The following is a 23,552-nucleotide window of genomic DNA, read 5'->3' as shown; positions in this document are numbered from 1 at the left end:
TCTGTTGATGAAAGACCGAATTCAACTTGGCTACCGAGCTGTTATCAAGCATCTACACCAGCCACTATGCGGACATGGTGGCAACATTAGGGCACGGTGCTCCTCCCTTTGCCATTGTTAGGAGATGGGCAGCGGAGTTCTTAGAGGGATCTAAGAACAGGAAGGTCTTCAAATGCCGCCACCCACGTAGACAATACAGTAGGAATCTCTCATGAGCGAATTTAGAACGTCCTGAGGAATGAACTGGGCATGACAAAAGTTTCCGCTTGCTGGGTTCCAAGGCTTCTGACTCCTGATCAGAAACGCCCCAGGTTCATCAATTTACGTCGTTTAGAATCAGACCCAGCGGATTTTGTTAAGCGATTTGTAACCATTGATGAGACTAAACAATAGCCAAAGCACTGGGCATACATAACGTCTCCTATTTTCCGTCAGTTGGCCAGTTGATGGGTTCGGTTTACTGTCATCTTCCCGAGGCAAGTGAGTTAACTGACTATAAAAGTCCAGTTTCCACCCTTGCCGAACTAGGCTGGCATTATGGAGTTGGATTTTGGCTGGGCCAACGAGTCTATGCATAGTCCAATCAAAATCGCGCACCGAAATCAAAATCCGGTTCGTAGAGTGTCATGCAGATTTCGGTCGACTGAAGGATTTGTAAAGCATGTGCACCGCTAACTTGTTGTCAACAGATATTTTCTAAATCTTTTCATGTTTTTAATCAAGGTGCTCACGTGAATTGATGCACTTCGCGATGTAAGACTCGTTTTATCACAATATAGATCTTGATTATCAATCAGATCGTCTTGACTGGGCGCCACCGTTTTGTTTGAAACAAATGCAAGTGATACGAGAGGTTGAATCTGATTGGTCAATAGGAGAGGCATAGAAAGGACATAACTCGTAATAACAACTGGTGGCGCTACGATCGTTCCCAGGAATTCCAGCCTAGTTCGGCAAGGGTGGAAACTGGACATTTAAAGTCAGTTAACTCTCTTGCCTTGGGAAGATGGTTTTCTGTGAATCCAAAGTACTCCTTCTGGTAGACTACCTCCCGAAAGGTTAGACCTTTAATGGTCGGTATTATGCAGAGCTGCTTTAGCAACTGCTAGAGAATATCAAGGCCAAACGGCGTGGAAAACTTAATAACCACCAATACAATGCGCAATGTGTACATGTCTGTTATCCCCATAACTGCAATGCATGACAATTACTTTGAATTCATTGCACCTCTTCCCATTGAATAGAGAACGGTTATTTCTGCTGAAGTGGACTATTTTACACCATCAAGAAGAAGCCTTCTACACCAGCGAGATGCAGGCACTTCACCATCGTTGACGGTACCGGGGGGGGGGGGATTATGTTGAACAATAATTAGTCACCATCTGTATCAACGCAGTTTATTACAGACTCAGACATTTTCAGCCACCCCTCGTATGCCCCTCTATACCACAGCTTTAATTCTAAAAATAGTATGATATTCGGATATTTGTGTCGTATAATTGGAAATTGTGGTTTATGGGACGGCAACACATTGTGTCGATGGCTCGCCAGCTGTTCTTGGTGTAAATTCTCATCACCGTGTCTGATATTACAGGTGATTCCATCCGTTTGTAATTGTTCATATTACAATACCTACCATCAAGGGATGACGTATTTCACAAAGAAACATTCTTAAACGATCGGAACAAGATACGAAAAGGGCAAAACTTTAAGAAATCATTTTGAAAATTTGTTCACTTGAATGGAATATTTTTTTCTTTTAAACACTTGTATGGTTTGTATAATAAAACCAAATATAATATTAATGAGTCAAAAATGTTGAATTAAGGGTTTTCAGGAAGCGTTTATTTATCTATTGCCTAGCATGTGTAAGTCTAGGATCCAAGCTGACTTTCTCGGGATATATCGGAGAACCCGGGTTCGATTCCCGACATGGGTACAATGTGTGAAGCCCATCTCTGGTGTTCCCCGCCGTGATATTGCTGGAATATTACTAAAAGCGGCGTAAAACCATACTCACTCATTGACTCACTATATCTCCAACACAACTCATTTCGTATGATTATGAAAAGGGTTTTGTCGCTTTTATTTACGCTGGCCCTAGTGCTTAGTTCGCTTCGTAGAACGGTGCCCTGATACAGCTGGACCCATCCCATCACCTCACTCACCTCACTGAGCCCCTGCAGGAACCGGATGATGCAGGTAAATACAAAGCTGATCTCATCTATTGAAACAGGGAGGAGGAGATTGAGCGCTGAAGACAGCAGTATGCTGCCACCATATAACCTGAAAACCAAGAAATTATGGTCATTATCATTATACTTATTCCAACAACAATCACAATCTCCAGTCATATGTTCAGTTGTAACACGCTGAGAGTACTGTTTATTCATACCACGATGTACTATTATACAGTGTAAATTAAATTAATACACGTAGTTACACGTTAATGTTGCAATATGTATACGTTTCATGTTCAAAATTGTATCATTTTACAGAGGACTAATTGTTTTCGTGACACTAATGGGGGTTTATAAATCTGTTTCAAACGAGAGTATTTTTATAGTACCAACTAGAAAATCGCATGGATAGTTATCGTTCCACAACATTTTCAAAACTAACAGGCGGCATTGGTGGATCAAGAATTTCCTATGCAAATTTGTATCCCTTATCCATAACAGGATCCAACACCCCCCCCCCCCCCCCCCCCAAAAAAAGTCGGTAAATAATCTAGTCTGGATAAGATAATCCAGTGATTGATATCATGAGCATCGAGCATCGCGCATCCCGTTATGCGCTTCTTACGACAAGCACAGTCGCCTTGTCGTAAGAAGCGCGGTTGCAGAAGACTTTTTCCGAAGAATGCCAATGCTCCAGATAAAATGGAGCACATTAAATCTTGAATTATGTTATAAGTGAGTGAGTTGTGTTTTACGCCGCACTAGACACTATTTCAGTTATATACCTTGGCGACAGCTCAATGTGGTAGGGAAGCCTAACAGATGGAGGACGCATACATCATTAGTAAACTCCAGGAACAATGGGCTGACAGGTCCAGAATCATTAGCAGGGCGAATATAAGATTCGAACCCTCATAGGATTGTTTGTCCCTCATCACAAGGGAAGCAGCTCCCAATAGCCCTTTAAGCTACTTCGTCACGATATGGCTGAAATATAACCGATGTGACGTTAAATATTAACTCACACACTCAGTTAAGCTCCTGCACCACCAGGGGCGGTCGGGTAGCCTAGTGGTTAAAGCGTTCGCTCGTCACGCCGAAGACCCGGGTTCGATTCCCGACATGGGTACAATGTGTGAAGCCCATTTCTGGTGTCCCCCGCCGTGATATTGCTGGAATATTGCTAAAAGCGGCGTAAAACCATACTCACTCACTCACTCACACCTGCACCACCGCACCTTTATATTGACAGAAGAAGTGAAACCGATGGCCGAAAACTAAGTGGAATATACCATACACGTACCTGTGACACGGAATTCTGGTTGCTAGGTAACCTGCGGGTAGATGCGTGATGAGGTACCCTATATAGAACACACTGTGAAGGAAGCCGATCATCCGGGTGTCCCAATTGACGTTCGGGAGCTGGCAAAGGATGAGTTCTTGTTACCACATCAGCACATATAAACATTAACAAATAAACGATGGGATCCTATTAATATATCAGAAGCTACACATACACATTAGTATAAAAACAGTTGCATCTCAGTGTCGACATACAGGCATACATTAATACATTAACAGTGGATTTTCATTTATATAAATTATAAGCAGATCTACATAGCGAAACACATTAAGATGCAAATAGTGGCTTCTCTTTCCAATTGAGGAATACTGTATATGCCTACGCACGGACGTACATACTATGACCATAACCACAATGGATTCTACTTTCTCTACACTCGGACGTCCACACATTAACATAAAGACAGTGGATTCTACTTTCTCTACACTCGGACGTACAGACATTAACATAAACACAGTGGATTCTACTTTCTCTACACTCGGACGTACATACACATTAACATAAACACAATGGATTCTACTTTCTCTACACTCGGACGTCCACACATTAACATAAACACAGTGGATTCTACTTTCTCTACACTCGGACGTACACACATTAACATAAACACAGTGGATTCTACTTTCTCTACACTCGGACGTACATACACATTGATATAAACTCAGTGGATTCTACTTTCTCTACACTCGGACGTCCACACACATTAACATAAACACAGTGGATTCTACTTTCTCTACACTCGGACGTACATACACATTGATATAAACACAGTGGATTCTACTTTCTCTACATTCGGACGTACATACACATTGATATAAACACAGTGGATTCTACTTTCTCTACACTCGGACGTACACACATTAACATAAACACAGTGGATTCTACTTTCTCTACACTCGGACGTCCACACACATTAACATAAACACAGTGGATTCTACTTTCTCTACACTCGGACGTCCACACACATTAACATAAACACAGTGGATTCTACTTTCTCTACGCTCGGACGTACACACACATTGACACATACACATTGACACAAAGACAATGGATTCTCATTTCTCTACGCTCGGACGTACACACACATTGATACAAAGACAGTGGATTCTCATTTCTCTACGCTCGGACGTACACACACATTGACATAAACACAGTGGATTCTCATTTCTCTACGCTCGGACGTACACACACATTAACATAAACACAGTGGATTCTCATTTCTCTACGCTCGGGCGTCCACACACATTGACACAAAGACAGTGGATTCTCATTTCTCTACGCTCGGACGTACATACACATTAACATAAACACAGTGGATTCTACTTTCTCTACACTCGGACGTACATACACATTAACATAATCACAGTGGATTCTACTTTCTCTACACTCGGACGTACATACACATTAACATAAACACAGTGGATTCTACTTTCTCTACACTCGGACGTACATACACATTAATATAATCACAGTGGATTCTACTTTCTCTACACTCGGACGTACATACACATTAACATAAACACAGTGGATTCTACTTTCTCTACACTCGGACGTACATATACATTGACACAAAGACAATGGATTCTCATTTCTCTACGCTCGGACGTACACACACATTGACACAAAGACAGTGGATTCTCATTTCTCTACGCTCGGACGTACACACACATTAACATAAAGACAGTGGATTCTACTTTCTCTACACTCGGACGTACATACACATTAACATAAAGACAGTGGATTCTACTTTCTCTACGCTCGGACGTACATACACATTAACATAATCACAGTGGATTCTACTTTCTCTACACTCGGACGTACAGACATTAACATAAACACAGTGGATTCTACTTTCTCTACACTCGGACGTACATACACATTAACATAAACACAATGGATTCTACTTTCTCTACACTCGGACGTCCACACATTAACATAAACACAGTGGATTCTACTTTCTCTACACTCGGACGTACATACACATTAACATAAAGACAGTGGATTCTACTTTCTCTACACTCGGACGTACATACACATTAACATAAAGACAGTGGATTCTACTTTCTCTACACTCGGACGTACATACACATTAACATAAACACAATGGATTCTACTTTCTCTACACTCGGACGTACATACACATTAACATAAACAAAGTGGATTCTACTTTCTCTACACTCGGACGTACATACACATTAACATAATCACAGTGGATTCTACTTTCTCTACACTCGGACGTACATACACATTAACATAAACACAGTGGATTCTACTTTCTCTACACTCGGACGTACATACACATTAACATAAACACAGTGGATTCTACTTTCTCTACACTCGGACGTACATACACATTAACATAATCACAGTGGATTCTACTTTCTCTACACTCGGACGTACATACACATTAACATAAACACAGTGGATTCTACTTTCTCTACACTCGGACGTACATACACATTAACATAATCACAGTGGATTCTACTTTCTCTACACTCGGACGTACATACACATTAACATAAAGACAGTGGATTCTACTTTCTCTACACTCGGACGTACATACACATTAACATAAACACAATGGATTCTACTTTCTCTACACTCGGACGTACATACACATTAACATAAACAAAGTGGATTCTACTTTCTCTACACTCGGACGTACATACACATTAACATAATCACAGTGGATTCTACTTTCTCTACACTCGGACGTACATACACATTAACATAAACACAGTGGATTCTACTTTCTCTACACTCGGACGTACATACACATTAACATAAACACAGTGGATTCTACTTTCTCTACACTCGGACGTACATACACATTAACATAATCACAGTGGATTCTACTTTCTCTACACTCGGACGTACATACACATTAACATAAACACAGTGGATTCTACTTTCTCTACACTCGGACGTACATACACATTAACATAATCACAGTGGATTCTACTTTCTCTACACTCGGACGTACATACACATTAACATAAACACAGTGGATTCTACTTTCTCTACACTCGGACGTACATATACATTGACACAAAGACAATGGATTCTCATTTCTCTACGCTCGGACGTACACGCACATTAACATAAACACAGTGGATTCTCACTTCTCTACGCTCGGACGTACACACACATTAACATAAAGACAGTGGATTCTCATTTCTCTACGCTCGGGCGTCCACACACATTGACACAAACACAGTTGATTCTACTTTCTCTACGCTCGGACGTACATACACATTAACATAAACACAGTGGATTATACTTTCTCTACACTCGGACGTACACACACATTAACATAAAGACAGTGGATTCTACTTTCTCTACACTTGGACGTACATACACATTAACATAAACACAGTGGATTCTACTTTCTCTACACTCGGACGTACATACACATTAACATAAAGACAGTGGATTCTACTTTCTCTACACTCGGACGTACATACACATTAACATAATCACAGTGGATTCTACTTTCTCTACACTCGGACGTACATACACATTAACATAAACACAGTGGATTCTACTTTCTCTACACTCGGACGTACATACACATTAACATAAACACAGTGGATTCTACTTTCTCTACACTCGGACGTACATACACATTAACATAAAGACAGTGGATTCTACTTTCTCTACACTCGGACGTCTTCACACATTAACATAAACACAGTGGATTCTCATTTCTCTACGCTCGGGCGTCCACACACATTGACACAAAGACAGTGGATTCTCATTTCTCTACGCTCGGACGTACATACTCATTGACACAAAGACAGTGGATTCTCATGTCTCTACACTCGGACGTACATACACATTAACATAAACACAGTGGATTCTACTTTCTCTACACTCGGACGTACAAAACACATTGATATAAACACAGTGGATTCTCATTTCTCTACGCTCCAAAGCACATACACATTGACATAAAGACAGTGGATTCTCATTTCTCTACGCTCGGACGTACACACACATTAACACAAAGACAATGGATTCTCATTTCTCTACGGTCGGACGTACACACACATTGACATAAACTCAGTGGATTCTCATTTCTCTACACTCGGACGTACACACACATTAACACAAAGACAGTGGATTCTCATTTCTCTACGCTCGGACGTACATACACATTGACATAAACACAGTGGATTCTTATTTCTCTACGCTCGGACGTACATACATATTGACATAAAGACAGTGGATTCTCATTTATCTACGCTCGGAAGCACATACACATTGACATAAACACTGTGGATTCTCATTTCTCTACGCTCGGAAGCACATACACATTGGCATAAAGTCTGAGGATTCTCATTTCCGTATTAGTGGACGTACACACACACTGACATACAGACTGTGGATTCTCATTAAATACAAACAGATCTACATTCACAGAAGCACACAATTATCTGTAAATACAAAATGCAAAAAGTGGATATTTATTTTCGTATTAACAACGACATAAACATTCAAATTCATGACAAAAAAATGCAGCCTTTTATAAAAAGTCAGGGTATTGGAAGTAGATGTGTATGTAAATGAAGTACATTGAACTTTTTCTGTTCTGGAGAGTTATAATTTAAAAAATTTACATATCACCCAATATTGTTTATTTGTGTAAGTGCCGGTTATTTTCATGATACCTGGAAAAATATATACTACTCAAAAGAAGATGAGGAACACAGATTACATAATAACCGTATAACTGTAGAAATGTGAAAGAATGTGATGCCATGACAGATTACATGTCACGGTAATGGTATGAGACATTAACTTTTCCTCGTTTGTCTTTTTGTTTGTTGTTTAACACCGCACTCAGCAATATTCCAGCTATATTGACATCATGAGCATCAATCCACGCAATTGGAATACACTGACATGCATCAACCAAGGTCCCGTTACACGCCTTTTACGACATGTGTCGTCTTTTACGGCAAGCATGGGTTTCTGAAGACCTATTCTATACAGGCTCTTCACGGGTCTGTTCATTAAGTTCTTTTGAGTAGTACAAAACAGGGAGTTGGTAAATAGATCAAATATGCCTTCCGCATAAGATGATAATATAAGTAATTTCAGACTCATATATGTTGTCACACTACGCCGACATAATATATAAAAGGGGTGCCATGTGGTTCAAGAAAAAGTTGAAAAATGAAAACGGAAAAATATTTTGGAATAGGTTGGGATTTTTTCCAAAAGGGGTAACAATGAAGAAGTGGGATGCTATATTTCGTTGCAGTCAAAAATATTCCTGACCATGACAAACCAGTAAATAAGAAACGGTTGAGTCAGTGAGAATGGTTTTACGCCGCTTTCAGCAATATTCCAGCAATATCACGGCGGGGGACACCAGAAATTGGCTTCACACATTGTCGGGCATCAAACTCGGGTCTTCTGCATGACGAGCCAACACTGTTACCATTTGGCAACCCTGCCAACCACGCCAATAAAGAATGATGAAAAAATCAACCAGCTCTGCAATCATCAGATCATGAGTCGCCTCTCACAAGTGAGTTGGTTTGATAAAACACGTCGGAATCCTTAAAGGAGAGGGTGATAAGAGTGTATAAAAATATTAAAACAAAAAAGAAATATTTTTTTCCAAAAGTCCTATTTAAAAGGAAAAACGCTTAATCTTAAATAAAACTATTGCAATAATAACCTCACCCCCAGTCGCTGCAGCTGTTGATGGAATGGGAAATTATTGAACACGCTTTTCAAACGTTACGGGAAACTGAAAACGAGTCAATAATAGTAATTACAGTCTCAGAAGGAGCTACTCTAGTTTGTCACACAGACCATGCACATCTATAATATTTAGCAAGTGTAGATTACTGCAGTATCAAGAGACTGTCTGGCCTCCCTTTTTTATATTTCATAACTATAATTTAAGAACTGTTTTTCTCCGTAAAATATGTTCATTTCAGAGGCTTGATATTAGTCGGGCTTACGGAAGGTGATTGGAGTGAGTGACTGAGTATGGTTTTACGCCAGCGGGGGACACCGAAAAATGGGCTTCACATATTGTACACATTTCGGGAATCGATCCCGGGTCTTCGGCGTGACGAGCCAACGCCTTAACCACTAGGCTACCCCACCGCCCCGAAGATGATTGGAACATATGGCAATATGATCTGTATCAGGAAGGTGGTTTTCATAGCTTCGCCACCATTGTGCCTTTTACGCCCAACGGAAAATGTTCTATTCGGGTCTGGTTATTCGATAGTGTATTAGCGTATAATTCTGGATACTACATTGATTATTAATTGATAATATATATTTATTATGACAACAACAGATGTTTCATTTGGATGAACTGTTAGGTTTAGTTTCGTACACAAGAAAATGGGTCCTTTATGGTCATCTATAAATGTCAAATTTTTTAGTTTCAGAAAACCTTGAAATATTGGTTAAACAGTTTTAAATGAATTTTAAATTTAGACTTGATCAAGAACGGATATTCAAGCCCTAATTGAACTATGATTCCGTGGTCCTCAAATGAACATTTACTAAACGTTTGTATCGTCTTTATCTACATCCGAGAAAGTCAAATAGGGCTAAAGATTTGCTTATAATCAAATATTAGAAACGCGCAAATTAATTATCGAAAGTCCACAAATGAACATTTACTAAACGTTTGTATCGTCTTTATCTACATCCGAGAAAGTCAAATAGGGCTAAAGATTTGCTTATAATCAAATATTAGAAACACGCAAATTAATTATCGAAAGTCCACAAATGAACATATACTAAACGTTTGTATCGTCTTTATCTACATCCGAGAAAGTCAAATAGGGCTAAAGATTTGCTTATAATCAAATATTAGAAACACGCAAATTAATTATCGAAAGTCCACAAATGAACATTTACTAAACGTTTGTATCGTCTTTATCTACATCCAAGAAAGTCAAATAGGGCTAAAGATTTGCTTATAATCAAATATTAGAAACACGCAAATTAATTATCGAAAGTCCACAAATGAACATATACTAAACGTTTGTATCGTCTTTATCTACACCCGAGAAAGTCAAATAGGGCTAAAGATTTGCTTATAATCAAATATTAGAAACACGCAAATTAATTATCGAAAGTCCACAAATGAACATTTACTAAACGTTTGTATCGTCTTTATCTACATCCGAGAAAGTCAAATAGGGCTAAAGATTTGCTTATAATCAAATATTAGAAACACGCAAATTAATTATCGAAAGTCCACAAATGAACACATACTAAACGTTTGTATCGTCTTTATCTACATCCGAATATCAAATAGGGCTAAAGATTTGCTTATAATCAAATATTAGAAACACGCAAATTAATTATCGAAAGTCAGCTTAATGTACATACGTCGGCCGTACATATGTATATTATAGTATACATTCCAAACTATGTCCTATATTTAAATGCAATATTGTGAGACGACACAGTGGCTATCCCACTGACCACTACATCGTAGCCCTCAGTGTCCAAGATTTGGCTTCCTGGATGAACATCACTGTTATATCAGCCAGAGGTGACCCGAATATTCCATATTTTAGATACAGTAGATAGAGGTTTGATGAATGATATTAAACTTCAATCAATGGAGCATACTAATTGTTTAAGTGACATTTTAGAAGCTAGTAACAATGACCGCAGAGTTAGTTTCTTGATTTCAACGTCTCTGTACAGATATGTGTGTGCGTGCGTGCGTGCGTGCGTGTTTCCGTGCGTGCGTGCGAGCGTGTGTGTGTGTGTGTGATTGTGTGTGTGTGTGCGTGCGTGCGAGCGTGTGTGTGTGTGTGATTGTGTGTGATTGCGTGTGTGTGTGCGTGAGTGCGAGTTTCTGTGCGTGTTTCCATGCGTGCGTGCGTGCGTGTGTGTGTGTGCGTGCGTGCGTGCGTGCGAGCGTGTGTGTGCGTGTGTGTGCGTGTGTGTGATTGTGTGTGTGTGCGTGCGTGCGTGCGTGTTTCTGTGCGTGTTTCCGTGCGTGCGTACGTGCGTGCGTGCGTGCGTGCGTGCGTGCGAGCGTGTGTGTGCGTGTGTGTGATTGTGTGTGTGTGCGTGCGTGCGTGCGTGTTTCTGTGCGCGTTTCCGTGCGTGCGTGCGTGCGTGCGTGCGTGCGTGCGTGCGTGCGTGCGTGCGTGCGTGTGTGTGTGTGTGTGTGTGTGTGTTTGCACTAGTTCGGACTAATGCCGACTATATAGAGCTGGCCTACTGAGATACCATGCTGCATTTAAACATGAATACCCCACTCAGACACAGTATACTGACTTCGAGCCGACCAGTCCCTGTTTTAGCACCCTAATGCCAACCCCCAGGCAGGGTAACAACAAGTAACATCTTTTAAAGTGTTTTGGTATGACGCGGCGGGGATCGGATTCCGCTCGCAGGCGTTCTACCACTAGACCACGGTTTGATTTGGGTACTTGCACCTGTATGCAAATGTCAAGTTCGATATTTGGGTCTATGGCCTTTCATAAAATAAGCATTTGAATTTGAGTTTTGGGGTTTTTTTCAATTCAAAATTGAAAGAACTATCGTTAAATTTGATTATGTCTATTTAACCATCACTCATTCCTGCAAAGGTTTGTTAAAGGTTATCTGTGGCTGGGTTTCGTTCAATGAAGACAGGGGTAAGAAATGAATTGCAACAGCGTAACCCCTTCCATGTTTAAAATGCAAATATGAGCCGAAAAAAAGTAAATTTTATTAAACAACACATAGAAGTGTTCTTTGAGTGTTGGTAAGCCGCCAGTTCAGTGTGTTATATAACATGGCGTATTACTTAGGCTATTTTCAATTGAAAATCAAACATAAAATCAACTGAAAAGTATACATGTTAGTAGTTTCTTTTGCTCCTCAGTTTAGATGTAAGCGGACCCCTATTGTCGTCAACTTCAGTTTGCCTACATCCCAAATACTGTAATGTTTAAAATGTTATTGATATTATCATGTTGCTGTTGACAATAGAACAGGGGCTGCCGTCGTTGTCATGTTACAGTGCCTGGACTGGTGTGTTCAGTAACAGGTAAAACAGGTGTTCATGCAGTGGCGCTTTATGCTTCTAGTTTTTAGTTTCATATCATGGTGTTACCGGTAGGGCAGGACATGCTTATCCCTTTCGCGAACACCTGGTGTCATCACTGATTTTCACCACTAGTTTGCCTTTTATGCCCAATAGAATCTGTTTTTGCAGACGATATATATAAAGACATTTATTTGTAATATGCTATATTTAATTTTCATCCAGACGTCTCTGTGTGTATTGATTTGAATGTAACTTTATAAATGTCCGTGTGTTCGCGTCACTGTTCATATTCCAACGTCAAATATATACACATTTGAAACAAAAGTTGAAAAAATGAAATTCAAAAATGAATCTGAAACGTTGATATGGTCGTGGCACGTTCACCTTTCACCTGTCACTACTAGGATTCATGGAAGAAGAATGTTTTATTTGAATGTCACGCGCCTTGAACCACCAAACGTATTGGTTAGTGCGAGACTTTAACCATGTAAATAAAAACGAAAATAGCTTTTCCATAGCCACAAGAAATCTCTGCTAAACACACACACACGCAAACGCACACGCACGCACGCACACACGCACGTACGCACGCACGCACGCACGCACGCACACACCTTGCTGACAACTACAATATGACAATACACCTTTGGTGTCATTTCAGTGTTTTTAGTTTTGATACGTTACAGACAGCGATTGTGTACTTTCCCCCTATTAGTTTTTAAAGAATACAATTGATATCAATCTATGTTTTGTATAAGTAGAATGTCAAAAGATGCATACATTTCAATTTTGCAAATCTATATATTCATAGCATTCATATATTTGCATATGCATGATTAATTATTCATTAAATACAAATATAACAACGAGGATTGTATGTTTTACCCAAGTGCACGCTACACTTGACTTGTGATTTGTATTTTGTTGCTTATATTATATATGTGATCTGTTTTCCATCAGGCACCTCAACTGTTGTGTGACCTGCCCCGGGCAAAACACGAGTGGGTGAGTGAGTTGGGTTTAACGCCGCTTTTAACAGTATTCCAGTTATATCGCGGCGTGTCAGCTTAATGTGGGAGGAAAGCCCGAGGTGATGCAGGTCTCAGACGTTTACCACTTCGGTGAAACCCACGAGCACGGGTATGGTGCTGACAAACCTAGAAACATAATCGGGGCGAACCGGGATTCCAACCCACAATCATAGGTTTCTGGCGTGCCCAAGGGACGCAACTCTGCACAGCGAATCGCGGCGCCTTAGACGACTGGAACACCCGTACCCCCGGGCAAAACACGAAAACCACAGTAGTGTGCGTGTCTCAATGTCTCAAAGATCTGTTTGAATCGGAAAAGATTGCAACATTCAAGACGAGATTATTTGTTTGTTTGTTGTTTAAAGCCGCACTCAGCAATATTCCAGCTATATTATGGCGGTCTGTAAATAATCGAGTCTGAATTAGACAATCCAGTGATTGACATCATGAGCATCGATCCACGCAATTTGGATACGATTACATGCGTTAGTCGCTTCTTATGACAAGCATAGTCGCCTTTTACTCAAGATAAGAACTATCGAACACAAACAATGGATCTTGACACTGGTCCTTGCTGAGTTTTTCCTTTTATGCACCTGAATAAAATAGCTGTTTAATACAGTAAACTTCGGTTATAACGAACACACTTATAATGAACTGACGGATATAACGAACTTACTTTTTTGTCCCTAAAATTTGCTGTAGTTATGCTGTATATATGCTTATAACGAACTACGGTTATAACGAACTAAAATTAGTGGTCTCTTCGGGTTCGTTATAACCGTAGTTTACTGTACTATAATTATTACAAATATAACACGATGCAGATAAATGAATACCTTTTAATTGTTTGTGGATATTTTACTTACCAGTTAGTTTGTGTAGGTTGAAATAAAGATAATAACTATTTTGGTAACTCAATATATAATTGGAATAAAGTTGTTGTTCTGGTTTTTTTCCGGAAAAAAAATATATACTTATTTTTTGTATTTCAACCATAGTAATCTGGCTTTTATTTCAGTGAGCATATTTTCTCATAGAAAGAAATTCTATGAGTTGAGGGGCAAACATATTAATTATTAATATATACATTAGAAGTATTATCATATTTAATAGACCTTATAGGATATATTGAATGTTACGCAGGCTGGCCGACTGCTCTATCGTGCATTACGTTAAATAATACAAATGTTCACATCACCAGGTTCTACTGCCAAAGGCACAACAATTTAGTGATATCCAAAACAATTATCTAATTATCATGTACCTTGCTTCACATATCAGTCATATTAATCACCTGTGTGTACAATGAATCACGTATCAGGGGAGAGGTGCAAATCGTGTACAATGCAATGCCAATACAGTAAACTACGGTCATAACGAACTTAAAGGGACCACTTATTTTAGTTATAATAAAAGTTATAATTGTAGTTCGTTATAAATATATATACACGTATACAGCATATATACGGGGGCACGGGTGGCCCAGTCGTCTAAGGCGCCGCGATTCGCTGTGCAGAGTTGCGTCCCTTGGGCACGCCAGAAACCTATGATTGTGGGTTGGAATCCCGGTTCGCCCCGATTATGTTTCTAGGTTTGTCAGCACGACACCCGTGCTCGTGGGTTTCACCGAAGTGGTAAAAGTCTGAGACCTGCATCACTTCGGGCTTTCCTCCCACATTAAGCTGACACGCCGCGATATAACTGGAATACTGTTAAAAGCGGCGTTAAACCCAACTCACTCACTCACTACAGCAAATGGCGTGGACCAAAAAAACAGTTCGTTATAGCCGTCAGTTCGTTATAAGCGTGTTCGTTATAAACGTAGTTCACTGTAACCCTAATTTGAGTAAAGAAAGTGACAAAAACCTTTCCGTATCCAATAGAAACCTCTAGCAGAGTTGGTTGAACGAGTCCGACTATATCTTGAGCATGTATTTATGAATCATTATCAAATAGTGATGAAACCAGGTGTTCGATAAAAAGGCGAGCGTACCCTGTCCCACCGGTGGCACCGGTCACAAACACATGTAAAGGCAAGTCAATTGTTCACCTGACAAAAACAAGGGAACATGTGCAACAAGTCAAAATAGGGAATTGCAGTGGACATCATTTTGTCACTGATGCGTCCAATTTGGAAATGTCATCTACATGTCTACCATAAAACTTTTAAAAGCTTTCCTGAGGCTTGAATGTTGTAACCTTGATCAAACAACTTCTGAGTAAGAGTCGCATGACGCTCTTTGAAATCTTGGTAGAAAAAGCATGCCCGATTGTATCTCAAAAGATGTGAAATGTAAACACCAAAGGCTGGAACTGCTGAAATATTGCTTGCATGGAGGAAAAGTTGACTATCGGAAAGTTGAAGTCATCCCTCTTGTCATACAGTCTAGTTCAGGTGGGTAAATCAGTGGAAGGGGATTGGGAATTGAACAATATCGGATCATCGATATACCTGAAGCTGAAGTTAAACGTCTTGGCTTGTTTTGACTTTGGCATTCCTGGCAGAAATCCCCATTCATATGCATGAAAATAGATCCGCAAGAAGGGGAGGACAAGTAGTGCCCATGGGGATGCCTACATCTTTCCTAAATGTCTTACCCCCAAATTTGAGGTAGTTTTTTTCAACAAGGAAGTCCAGCATTGCACATAGTAATTACTAAAAAAATACAAATGTCCTGCTCAGAATGTCAAATATGTGTTTTCAAAAAATAATCAAAATCTTACAGAGTCTAAAGTGTACTTGGAATTCAATTGCCTCAAGATAGACCCAACATCTTCTGTGAAATGCAACGTGGATACACTACAAATCTCAAAGAAACGTGTTTGAAACGTGTTTGAAATTTATCGGATATATTCAAGCATTTTTCTCTTTCTTATGTTTGCCCGTTTGTGACATAGTCCTGGCAGTCAGCGTGTATCATTATCAATAAATCAATCAATCAATATTTATTGCTTCAAGGCCAACTGACCTACAATCTGTACAATGAAAATTGATTAACTGATTGTTTATTTTAAGCTTATTAGAACAGAAAAATACGCAGGCAACAAAACAATGAACGGATTATATTTAAAAGACAGTTTTGTTTGCACGCCGTGAAATCAATTGTTTTACCTCATCTAAGATGGCTACCCATTTACATCACGCTCTTAAGACTGATGTAGTATACTTGTTCTATAAAAATAGTAGGAATTATTTTATTATATTTAGTGTATACTTTAAAACAACAGCCTTCACCTGGTACTCATCATCACGGTTTGATGATAATTCATAGACACATGCTTATTTTATTTTATTTTGAATTTTATTTTTTGTCTTGTTCATTTTTTTATTTTATTTTTTATTATTTTATTTCTTTTTGGAGTCAGACACGTGCTTATGATATAGTTGAAATCGTACAACGGACTCTGCTTTGAGTAGAGAATTCGTATGATTATTGAAATGTTTTTTGTCACTTTCATTTGCAGTTTCCATAATAATATGTGTCACATGAATTCATAGTCCTCAAAGGGAGAAAAAGGTGATGTGTCTTTTTTTCATGTGGTCGTAATTTCTTTTATTTCACTAACTGGTGAAGGGGAAAGACGTAGCCCTGAAAAGTTAAAAAACAATGCAGAAGTTGTTATTCCGTATATCTTCATATCTCCATGTTCTTCAAACTTCTAATGCCTATCAAAGGCTAGAGGTAACCCTGTGCTCTTTTATTCCAAGTAGATTTATTTATAATTACTGATGTTACTTACGTTAATGAGAGCCTGCAGAGTTCCAACTTTCTCGTGGGCTGTTTCGTCCAGAATCGTCATCACAGTAAAACCCACGTTTGTCCTCATAGCGTTAATTAGAACCATCCCTATACACATGAGCGCTATGATGCAGTACCGCACAGGACAGCAGGTACGTCCTGCTCCAGACTCCCCCGCATCCAACACTTCATCCTTGTCTTCATCTTTACCATCTTGACCTTCTGACACCTTAGTGCCACCTTTGGAACTATCACCATCCCTTGCTTCCCCCCCTGGTGTCAATGTACCCCCTGAAGTAACATCTTCATCTTCATCCTCTCCTCCAAGCTTCTTGTCGGATCTGTTTGTTGCCATCGTCATGTCTTCTCACCATACGAACCAGACCCGTTCTTAAAAATCCCCATTTAAATCAACCGCTTTCTAAAAAAGTCATCAAGTCCAATCATAAATCATTTGAGAGACACACGTATAGGCCCTTCATCGTCTATTAATGAAGCACAAAAAGACTCACGCCAGCTGACCTCTCATCACAGAAACATGTTGGCACCGTGACCAGACTCTTAACACTGTGACCATATACCAAGCACTTCGACCACACTCTGCAGGTGAATGTTACATGACTGAAATGGAAACGGCCCGCTCTCCACGTCATATTCCCGTGGTTTCTCCCAGCCTGTTGATTCACTGATGCTGTGACAGGCTCCCCGGCCCTTGCGGTTATTATTGTGGTGCGATAATGCCATCTGTTGCGCTTTTGAGTTTCATCGATTACAAATATGTGCTTGGATGACAGTGCTCCTGCTCGTTGTCCTGACTGTGCAGATGTGGGGTTGTCTGACGTTCAGTGTAATTAATTATATGCACCACGGTTGACCAAATATTTCGATTGCCCTGATAACATAATAGATCACATGGATTTTAAATGGTGTCGAATACAGCGATTACCTATGCATAACAGATTAATTTAATAAATTTCCATCATAATGATTTTTACGTTCTTGCGACAGAATGCATATTCCTGGTGTCTATCTGGAGTAGAAGGAGCGAACAGCCTAGCGTTAAGCCTCGCAGAGCAAATATGTTTGATTCCCAAAATTTGTACTGTGTATGAAGTCCAATCCTGGACCCGCTTGCACAAAGCAATCTCAGCACTACGACTATTGTAAGCCTGTATTAAAGTATGGGAGTTACGATCATCTAAGCGCTAAGATCGCTTTGTGCAAGTGGGCCCAGTTGTATTTGGCTGGAATATGGCTTACATTTGACGCAGGTAAAAAAGAGACTTTCCCTGGACAAGTCCCAACATACATGTTTATTTTGGTCTGTAAACAATCGAGTCTGGACCAGGCAATCCAGTGACTGATATCATGAGCATCGATCTACGCAATTGGGATACGATGACATGCATCAATCAAGTCAGCAAGTCTGACCACCCGATCCCGTTAGTCGCCTTTTACAAGCATAGTCGCTTTTTACGACAAGCATGGGTTGCTGAAGACCTATTCTACCCCGAAACTTCACGGGTCCCTACATGTGAACATTCGCAATTACATATGTTCACCTGCATATACACTTACATATGGACACCTACATTTACACTTACATATGGACACCTACATTTACACTTACATATCGACACCTACATTTACACTTACATATCGACACCTACATTTACACTTACACATGGACACCTACATTTACACTTACATATGGACACCTACATTTACACTTACATATGTTCACCTACATTTACACTTACACATGGACACCTACATTTACACTTACATATGGACACCTACATTTACACTTACATATGGACACCTACATTTACACTTACATATGTTCACCTACATATACACTTACATATGGACACCTACATATACACTTAAATATGGACACCTACATATACACTTACATATGTTCACCTACATTTACACTTACATATGGACACCTACATTTACACTTACATATGGACACCTACATTTACACTTACATATGGACACCTACATTTACACTTACATATCGACACCTACATTTACACTTACATATCGACACCTACATTTACACTTACACATGGACACCTACATTTACACTTACATATGGACACCTACATTTACACTTACATATGGACACCTACATTTACACTTACATATGGACACCTACATATACACTTACATATGGACACCTACATATACACTTACATATGGACACCTACATTTACACTTACATATGGACACCTACATTTACTCTTACATATGACACCTACATTTACACTCACATATGGACACCTACATTTACACTTACATATGTTCACCTACATTTACACTTACATATGTTCACCTACATTTACACTTACATATGGACACCTACATTTACACTTACACATGGACACCTTCATTTACACTTACATATGGACACCTACATTTACACTTACATATGGACACCTACATTTACACTTACATATGGACACCTACATTTACACTTACATATGACACCTACATATGCACTTACATATGGACACCTACATTTACACTTACATATGGACACCTACATTTACACTTACATATGGACACCTACATTTACACTTACACATGGACACCTACATTTACACTTACATATGGACACCTACATTTACACTTACATATGGACACCTACATTTACACTTACATATGGACACCTACATTTACACTTACATATGGACACCTACATTTACACTTACATATGGACACCTACATTTACACTTACACATGGACACCTACATTTACTCTTACATATGGACACCTACATTTACACTTACACATGGACACCTACATTTACACTTACATATGGACACCTACATTTACACTTACACATGGACACCTACATTTACTCTTACATATGGACACCTACATTTACACTTACACATGGACACCTACATTTACACTTACATATGGACACCTACATTTACTCTTACATATGGACACCTACATTTACACTTACATATGGACACCTACATTTACACTTACACATGGACACCTACATTTACACTTACATATGGACACCTACATTTACACTTACATATGGACACCTACTTTTACACTTACATATGGACACCTACATTTACACTTACATATGACACCTACATTTACACTTACATATGGACACCTACATTTACACTTACATATGACACCTACATTTACACTTACATATGACACCTTCATTTACACTTACATATGACACCTACATTTACACTCATATATGGACACCTACATTTACACTCACATATGGACACCTACATTTACACTCACATATTGACACCTACATTTACAGTTACATATGGACACCTACTTTTACACTCACATATGGACACCTACATTTACACTTACATATGGACACCTACTCTCTCACTTACATATGGACACCTACATTTACACTTACACATGGACACCTACATTTACACTTACATATGGACACCTACATTTACACTTACATATGACACCTACATTTACACTTACATATGACACCTACATTTACACTTACATATGGACACCTACATTTACACTTACATATGGACACCTACATATACACTTACATATCGACACCTACATATACACTTACACATGGACACCTACATTTACACTTACATATGGACACCTACATATACACTTACACATGGACACCTACATTTACACTTACATATGGACACCTACATTTACACTTACATATGGACACCTACATTTACACTTACACATGGACACCTACATTTACTCTTACATATGGACACCTACATTTACACTTACATATGACACCTACATTTACACTTACATATGACACCTACATATGCACTTACATATGGACACCTACATTTACACTTACATATGGACACCTACATTTACACTTACATATGGACACCTACATTTACACTTACATATGGACACCTACATTTACACTTACATATGACACCTACATTTACACTTACATATGGACACCTACATTTACACTTACATATGGACACCTACATTTACACTTACATATGGACACCTACATTTACACTTACATATGGACACCTACATTTACACTTACATATGGACACCTACATTTACACTTACATATGGACACCTACATTTACACTTACATATGTTCACCTACATTTACACTTACATATGGACACCTACATTTACACTTACATATGGACACCTACATTTACACTTACATATGGACACCTACATTTACACTTACATATGACACCTACATTTACACTTACATATGGACACCTACATTTACACTTACATATGACACCTACATTTACACTTACATATGACACCTACATTTACACTTACATATGGACACCTACATTTACACTTACATATGGACACCTACATTTACACTTACATATGACACCTACATTTACACTTACATATGACACCTACATTTACACTTACATATGACACCTACATATGCACTTACATATGGACACCTACATTTACACTTACATATGACACCTACATTTACACTCACATATGGACACCTACTCTCTCACTTCAATAATGACACATACACTCACACTTACATACATGAATGGACACAAAAAAGTGTGTTTACAGATAGGGGGTGGAGTGCTGGAATTTTTATCAAAATTAGATTTTTTCTGATGAGCCTGAATTTATTTTAAGAAAACACCTGGAATGTAATATTTGTGGCAGGTATTTGTTTTTTCAATGGTCTGAAGCATGATAATTTTTCAAGAATTCTTTTTCGGCTGAAACGCCAGCACAAGAATAGTGTATGATACTTTTGATGGTCCTACTATTTGATGCAAAGAAGCAGAGGGGAGAGTTAAATGAATAGTGCAAGGGAAAATTAACAACGCTTGTCATCAGATAATCAATTCGGTTTCCGTAATTCAACAGGTGTGTTTCTTGAATAAAAAGTGTTTCGTCAGAAAAGTAACATAGGATGCGATTTTTAAAAAATGACTATTTTATATGAAAATATAAATTGGTGCTTATTTGATCCAGGTGTTTATCTCAACTCCGTTCCAAATGGTTTCCTAGGGCTTCAAGGCTCGTGATGTGTTCAATGGAATAGCTTTGCGCGCCGTCTACGTGATTGTATGAGAGCTTCAAGGGATTCATGTTTTCACTCGAAATGTTCCAAAATTCAATGTGGCCTAAAACTAAACTCATAACCAATGGGAATAAAGTGAAGTGACGCCTTATCAATACTGAAATAAAATTTGAAAATATACCTGGAATTAAAATTAACCAAACCTCCAATAAAATATACATCATCTCATAACGAATTGTGACAGGGTCGAGTTTCAGCAGGCTTATTGTTGTGGTGTTTGTACAAATAAGTCAAATACGGTCCATTCCAACCCGACAACAGTAAGTCTTTATTATCAATATTTATCTTCTTGTGTTAAAGGTCTACTATGCCACCGGTACCCGCTGAAACATTAGCACCTGAATACTGCATAGTTCCCCAGATGGCAACGAGTCTTTCTCTGTAGCTGTATTGATTGTCGCAGGTGGTCCTATCCGTCTTACATTAGAAGTTGCACGTGCCTTGGTAGTTATTTGCATGTGCGTAGGTGTTCAAACAGATGTACCGTTATATTATATTCTTCTCCACCAGTGTGTAAAATAGTTACAAGCCTTGACCTTGACCTTCAAGTTAGTGAAAACTCGAGCACCTGTGCGACCTCGACCTCTTCAAGTGTTCTTCTAACTTTAAGCTTTTCGCTCTCGTTATAAACTTTTACATATTATTTGATGCAAAGAAGCAGAGGGGAGAGATACAGTTGTAGTCTAATAAATACTGACATGGAACTTTAACAAGAGATAACCCAACTTAGGTTCTGTAATTCAACAAGAGCACAAGTATGTTACTGGAACATAAACAAAAGTGTTTTGTCAGAAAAATAACACAGGATACGATTTTTAAAAATGACTATTTTATATGGAAATATAAATTGGTGCTTATTTGGTCCAGTTGTTTACCTCAACTCAGAGCCGACTGGTTACCAGGACTTCAAGGCTGATGATATTTTCAATAGAAACCGCTTTGCGCGACGTCTACGTGATTGTATGAGAGCTTCAAGGAATTCATGTTTTCACTCAAACTATTCCAAAATTCAATGTGGCATAAACTCAAAACCAATATACAAAATGTGAAGTGACCCCAATAATAATCAATAAAATAATTTGATAAACATA

The 23,552-nt window shown here is 38.9% G+C and overlaps 1 protein-coding gene across 2 annotated transcripts in view; it reads right to left on the bottom strand.

Moving 5' to 3' along the window:
• Positions 1-18,159, bottom strand: part of LOC124143945 (vesicular glutamate transporter 2-like) — a 43,195-nt gene extending 25,036 nt beyond the window's left edge. Inside the window, exons 1-4 of one of the 2 annotated variants that reach the window (XM_048386070.1) lie at positions 17,356-18,159; positions 9,238-9,252; positions 3,484-3,602; positions 2,169-2,286 (exon numbers count right to left, since the gene is read on the bottom strand). In XM_048386070.1, coding sequence (XP_048242027.1) covers positions 2,169-2,286; positions 3,484-3,602; positions 9,238-9,252; positions 17,356-17,715 — 612 coding nt within the window. In that variant the 5' untranslated portion in view covers positions 17,716-18,159. The remainder of the gene's footprint in view (positions 1-2,168; positions 2,287-3,483; positions 3,603-9,237; positions 9,253-17,355) is intronic. The other variant, XM_048386071.1, reaches the window with a different exon arrangement.
• Between the last annotated feature and the right edge of the window lie 5,393 nt (positions 18,160-23,552).

The sequence above is a fragment of the Haliotis rufescens genome, unplaced genomic scaffold, assembly GCF_023055435.1.
Source record: "Haliotis rufescens isolate VD_foot unplaced genomic scaffold, xgHalRufe1.0.p SCAF_6, whole genome shotgun sequence".
NCBI lineage: Eukaryota > Metazoa > Mollusca > Gastropoda > Lepetellida > Haliotidae > Haliotis > Haliotis rufescens.
This window is presented reverse-complemented; position numbering and strand designations above follow the sequence as displayed.